The sequence below is a fragment of the Palaemon carinicauda genome, chromosome 1, assembly GCF_036898095.1.
Source record: "Palaemon carinicauda isolate YSFRI2023 chromosome 1, ASM3689809v2, whole genome shotgun sequence".
Lineage (NCBI taxonomy): Eukaryota > Metazoa > Arthropoda > Malacostraca > Decapoda > Palaemonidae > Palaemon > Palaemon carinicauda.
In genome coordinates, this window is record NC_090725.1 from 287,586,901 (window position 1) to 287,594,062 (window position 7,162).

General features: G+C 34.7%; 1 protein-coding gene across 4 annotated transcripts in view; it reads right to left on the reverse strand.

Annotated features, from left to right (window-relative positions):
* Positions 1-7,162, reverse strand: part of LOC137657503 (eukaryotic elongation factor 2 kinase-like) — a 73,724-nt gene that overhangs the window by 65,690 nt on the left and 872 nt on the right. For all 4 annotated transcript variants that reach the window (XM_068391843.1, XM_068391848.1, XM_068391860.1 and 1 more), the window contains one exon: positions 2,805-2,917. In XM_068391843.1, coding sequence (XP_068247944.1) covers positions 2,805-2,899 — 95 coding nt within the window. In that variant the 5' untranslated portion in view covers positions 2,900-2,917. Of the gene's footprint in view, positions 1-2,804; positions 2,918-7,162 lie in introns of those variants that run through there.

Sequence of the window (7,162 nt, forward strand, 5' to 3'; positions counted from 1 at the left end):
TGACATTAAAATTACAGAAGGAAGAGGATGATTAGGTAAGTAGTTCCTAGGTAAGCCTACTTCAGTTGCAAGTATACAATTTTTGATCATTTATTGTGTTGTCTAGAACAGCTATGAAAGGTAAGAGGGACCGAAAAAGGGGAGAGGGGGGAATAACAACAAATTTGTCTTTTTGGAGAGAAGTGGGGAAGACTCAAATCAATACAAAGATTTTAATAAAACTGAAGTAGCCTACCAATGCAGATCAAATCTCTGACTGATTTGTCCTTTTATTAAGACTTTTCAAAGTGCTGGAGGAAACTTCTGGAATCTCTATAACTTATTACCTATATTTTATTAAGCTCAAGCACCAGGGAAGGCACCACCTTACACTCGGTGATGTGAAAGTTTCTTCTAGAATAGACATCAAGTGAATGGACATCCCTCTCATCAAAATAATTAATTAGCAAACTTGTTTCACTTTCAGGGATAAAAGATGGCAAAGGGCTTTAAAGAACGACTGATGGCTGTGATATAAAATTATAAAAAATATAGGCCTTTGAGAATACAATTATAAGTCTCCACACTCAAAAAACACTACAAATTTTAAATATAATTAGTATTTTTTCCAAGTGGATAAAATCCTAGCCATTTAACTGCATTAAGTGTTGATGCCTTCATGAAATAGTAGCCCTGGTGAATTTTGTCAGGAGCCACACCAGTTGTTAAGTGACCCTACCGGTTTTGTATATCCAAATGTATTTCCCAAAAGTCACATCTAGAAAGACATCGAGGAGAACTGGATCTGAGTGATATGCTGCCAGACACAGCTGTATTCACTTCAATAAAAAATTACGACAACTAATTTTTGGAGTGAAGAGGAGTGATTGCATACAGACAAGATCAGCTTGACAGGAGAACTAGGAAACAGTAAGAATGCCTTTATTATAACAAGCAGTTTGGCAATCCTAATGGCTCATGATCATACCAAACTTGAATATTCTACTCATTCCCATTCTAATTTTGTAGAAAATCTTAAAGCAGGGATAGGCTCTGAACAGATATTTCCTTCGTCAGTTCCACTAGCAAATGGATGTTATAGGGGGGACATACCCATTTCATTACCTCAGTGGCAGGTACAGTAAAGGATAAAAGTCTCATCATGGTAACTGAACAAGAATTAATGGTATTTTGAAGATTACTTGTGAAGGATTTAGGGGTGTCAAGAGCCATTGCCTGGCCCTACTTAGTCCTAGCTTGGGTGGAGAAGGGGCTTGGGCGCTGATCATATGTATGTATGGACAGTCTCTACGACATTGTCCTGCTTGATAGGCCAAATTCACTGTCCCTTGCCACTGCCATTCATAAGTAGCCTTTAACCCTTCAAAGGGAATACTTACGATTCTAAACCCAACTGGAAGAGTGTCACATGGATGAGTTTACATTACTTGTAGAGTCCAATCTGGAGGCCTATTCAAACCAACAGAACTCAGGCCTTTAATTTTAACCAAGAATCTAAAAAAGAAATGATGTCCACTGGACATGGAGAGGTCTGAAGGGCATGAACTCTTTTTGACAAATATTGATAAAAAAAAGATGGCTCTTTCAAAATACCATGGATTGGAGAAGAATGAACTTATGCTTACAAACCTACAGCACGAATACCAAGTGACAAAAGGCTTCAGGCAGGAAGAATTCCATAGAAGATGTCTTGTACTTTTGCCACAGGAACCAACAAGCTCTATGTTGTTAGCAGATCATTCTTAGCCCCATATAAACAAAAAAACAGGTAAAGAAAACAGCTCAGCCTGCAAAGGGGATTGGTATAGGCAACATATCAGGGGTAAACTGCTGACGGTTGAAACAGCAGTTGCATGTCTTCAGGGGACTGACTTGGCAACCAATGTATAAACAATAACAAAATAAGAGGTCATAATCACAGAGGTGACTGATGGGAAGGATGTATTGGATGTAAGAATTTGGCCTATATAGCCAAGCATTTGGACCAGTGAGGCCAATCAGCACAAAGGTGTATCTAGGGATTCAAAATGGTATATACGACAGAAGACCACGCTGTAACAGCAAACAGTTCACATGGGATGGAGTACAAAAGAACAGTTGAGCAGTCTAGTCAACAGCTCATGAAAGGGACCTGATCCCAAGCGAGAATGGAATGAAAGCTGGTCCCAGACCGAAAAAGTGGAAGCAAGTTCATGAAATCTTAAGTAAAACTAGACAGAAAAAAATTAAACCTTGGGGCAGGACAATAAAAGATAAATTTCCAAGTCCTATTGCTTTTGGTTAAACAAATAATTCTAATTTCAAAGAAAAAACTAGCTCTTAATACTCTTGATACTTAATAGATAACTCTTGTTATAAAGAGCACTGCATAATCTAAACAGTCTGTTATTCCAATATCTTACTGAAATCGACAACAAACTTTCAATTAAATACTTTTTCATTACAATGTAAAAACATATGATAATCTTGTATCATCAATACAAGAAAATTCCACACAACTACTATTGAACTGCCTTAATTCATATTTTCATGATATGAAAGTTATACTCCATCATCTCATGATACAAAATCTGGATGATGGTTATAAAAATTAATGAATAAATCTTTTCAAAATGTATTCTAATGGCCATGATATTAGTTATTTTAATAAAATTACAGCGACAGGTTTCTGGATTGCGCAAGAAAGAGTAAAAAAACTTGATACAGTACGATTTAATAATATCAGGTCAACTTTCTTACTTCTATAATAGTATTAAACTCTAAGTGATAAGCAGCAAGTAACTAGAGTATCAAAAATATATTACCTCTCTGAAAGTCTTCGTTGTAGATCCGCTAATTCCAACGGACGAATATCTATGTCGTCCGAGCATTCACTCATGGAACGTTCAACAAGAACCATTTTGACGGTAGAGTTTGCCTATAAAAAGAAGGAATAAAAAATTAAAATATAAATATTTATTATTAATCATTCCATTACTAATACACCTGAAAATACAAAATCCAAGTAAAATTTAATCAAATGCATTATCAAAACCGAATGCCACAATGGAGCCATTCACATCTATGTATATTTTTAACCCTTGACTTCAATTATGGTAGATCCACAGCCTTATAAAAAAAAATCATAACATTTGTATTCAGTCACTATTCTGTGGTGAGTCTAACTGGATAATCCTCCAAATTACCAGGAAACTTTTAATCTGTCAGATCAATTCTTCTCAAAATCTAATTAGCAGAAATAAGTAAAGCGTGTATGGCATGTTTCAAAGACTTGATTCTCCTCAATAAATACGAGTTTGAATTCTCCAACTTCAATTGACTTCTTTAGTTTTCTTATTATGCCACTATTGCTATTTTTAATACCATACATGGCATTAGCATATAAAAAATTACAATATGAATAATATTTAAAATTCAAATATCTCAGCCTACTCTGTCGAGTTTCTAATTACATAAACTTAGGCAAGAACATTACTGTTTTTCTAAAACATAAACACCTACCTCAAGTACTATTTTCCACTTCAATTGTTAGTGGACAACTGTATGCGCACACAAACAAAGGGTTATGCTAAGATATAAGTACCTTAATAAGTTATGATTACACCTTTAAATCTCTCATCATTCCCATTCCACCTAGAGTATTCCATATTTTTTCTCAGTTGTAACTACAAGAATTTCTTCACCTAGTACAGTAATCTATTCATATTTTTTCCAGACGTTTTCCAAAGTATTTGTGTCCTTTCTCAGGTCTTCTGCATCATTTCTCAACAATTTTATATGCTAACTTTGATTATACTCATTACAATACAGTACTCTACTTAAAACAAAAACTCAACTGAGAACTTAAGTTTTGAGCCTGTCTCCTTTGCTAGCTTCATGTCAACACATTACCTATATAACTACACACCTTCCATTCTCCATATTTTAAGGGACTATTTAATCTTTTTCATGAGAAAAACATTATAGTGTACAGGTTCAGGTGGGTAATTTTTGGAGACTTGTATGGTAGAAGGAAGGTCTCTTCAACTTCAAATGCACTGATGAATTTTTCACTAAACAGAAGATGAAACCATACAAATGATGTCTGCCACCAAGGAATGATGAAAAGTATCTCTGTTATAAACTCTAACTTTTCCCGAGAGGCTTTACATACACTTGCCATTCTGAAAACTGCAAGAATCATCAAATAGAGCAACCAGAAACTGGTGGAAATTGCCTCTTCCACTCACTTCATCACTAATACTCAAATCTAGGTAATTCATACGTCTCTTCAAGTCTTTCATTTCCAACCCTTTTGGATTGGATTTTGAATTCATTCGGGCTACACTGCCCAGTGCTGAGGTATGTGAGGTCAATCACTGAGAAAGTGAAACTGGGAGAAAACCCTGAAGTGTGAAAAGATTGTTGGACAGCAAGAGGGAAAAAAAGAATAGAGGCAAAGTAAAAGGCTACAAATCATGTGCTGCTAGGGACCAAAGGAACTCTTCTGAAATCCTCAGGTAATACCTACAGTACACTACGTGAATTGCACTGATGCGCCATCAGAGCAATTCACTGTACTCTATGGAGTTCAACCCGGTCGGATGCAACAAATAATGTTGAAAAGTAAGTACAGTATTCTTATACTCCTATGCATTGTTAAGACTTCTGGGATGGTATACTCTTGCTACTAACTCCGTTAGACCTCATTTTGAAAGGATTAGTTTGACATTTGAAGTTCTTTTTGTCCTTTATTCTAAAACAAAGCTTCACACTGGATAATGTGAAGCCACAGATAAAGGGATCTTATCTCAACTGAAGTGGATATCTCAACATTAAAAGTAGCAAGATTTAATTTTTTGGAGGTTCTTCAAGAGCAGACGTAAACTATTACATGAAGGCTACTTAGCGCCATAATTTACATGCACAAAGTATATAAAAAGGTAATCGGTAAAATTTTCATCAATTATTTGTTTTTGTGAATTTTTCAAGTATTATACTGCACACTAACCAGAAAATACTTTGACTAATGACACATTATATCTTTACTAACGTAGATTTCTGCATACTGATACCATATAGTTTCCCAAACAACATATTTATTCTTGTTCAAAGTTAACATAGCTTTAGCATAGGTATATGTGCTGTACAGCCAAGAGATGTGGTACTGCCCAATGTCTTTTTGAAAATTAACAATCTTCTACTACCTTTACTTTGTGCTAAATTAAGATTATGCATAGTAAGTTATTAGATAATCCTAATCACTTACTCTTATTAATTCATCTACATCATTTACCAACCTTTCAGTTATGAATTACAAAGCCACATATAAGATCACAATTTTCTCACTATTTCCCATACAATAAGGAGATATGAATGACATAAACAACTGAATCTGCTAATAATAAGGTAAAAAGAATCATTAATTTAAATGTATGGAACAATTTTCACAATAATCTTTTGATGATTTCCCTCAGACATACAGTACTGTACTTATATATTATCAAAAATAGAAAAAAGGCATAAACCAACCTAACCAAATTCTAAAAGCCATTGTTAAGTTAAGAATACCACCAAATTGTTAAGTGCATTACGTGAAGTAATAATTTTATTAAAGTACAGTACTACTGCATCTCCTTTGCTGAAAAGGCACGAGTAAATTATGAAACTTGATCACATGTACAGGTATTAACTTTTCTGTTACTAAGGACAAGAAATTTCATTAAAAAACTAACAAAAATAAGAATTTCTTATCTACAGTAGTGCACATGTTGAGGTATTTGGGGATATCAGATAACTAAAATTTTATACAGTGATTAACTTTATCACTACTTATCTGATAATAGCAATTCTTAACAGAGGGTGAAATGGTGTCAATTTTTTATTCATTTGTAGTGCCTTATATAATCATTCCTGTACTTTTGATACAAATTAGACATTCATCAGATGAAAAAATAAGTAACTGTTATCAAAGAGCATTTGGACTTTTTTGTTTTCTTCTTTACATTCAAATTATGTTCTTAACCAACAGTACATACGGTTTAGTACTTTCATTCATTGTTCAATCTTGTCTTAAGACTTCAGTACATGCTACAGTAATCGTTAACTCGGTTATTCATAGGACAATATATTATTTGGACCATCAAATATTGTAATTCTTTACGATAAGAAATTCTTTTTTTAGCCATTATTCTTAATTAAGGCGCAGATACAGTATGGCTATCTTCCTGTGTATCCTATCTTTTTTATAAAAATGCTTTACTCTCAGCCATCCAAAAGCTACCAAGAATTATAACACTATTATTTCTAATGTTGCAATAACAAAAATAAACACAACCATACCAATTCAGCTCCATGAGTAAAATTCCTTTCCTGCAAAATATCAAAGTATTCCATACAAAACTAAAAGGACACTTTAATAGAAATACATTTCCTGGGTTACGGTAGTCAATTTAAAATGTTTGCAACGTCACCACCATTGTGAGCTATGTGGCTTGCAGGATCCTATAGGTCTACCTAGCGAGTGGTCAGCAGCCCTTGCCTGGCCCTTCCTGGTCATAGCTTAATGGGGAGGGGGCTTGCATGCTAATCATATGTATATATGGTCAGACTATAGGACACTGTCCTGTCATTTGTCTTTTATGAGTAACCTTAAAACACTTTAGCTTACAATCCATTAAAAGGATTGTTTGAAGATCAGCGTACACGAGTTGGCTAAATCGCATTCAACTAAATCATAGAGATTACGTCTAACCTAGTTCTTGTGTTTGCGTGTTATTATCATGTGAGGCTTAACACACCCTTGCAAACTGTAATCATCTCTACTACCATAGTCAATATTTTTTAGTGAGGCAGATTTGCCCCGACTCGCAGGAGTGCCCTTTTAACTAGGAAAAGTTTCCTGATAGCTGATTGTCGGAAGTATTCGGACAAAAATACTTCCGACCAATACTTCCCTAAGAGTCGGTGGAAATCTGCCTCACTAAAAAAATTGACTATAGGGCTAGTTAGCGGACAAAGACACCATTCTACTAATCATACGATTATAATGCATGCCGGTAATTGCCTCTTATTTTCACATCCTACTCTGAAACCTTGGTTTCCAAAACTCGTCCCTCATTATTGTTGTATACAAGGATAGCTACTTCCAACCTACAGATGTTCAGTAAATATATACCATCAT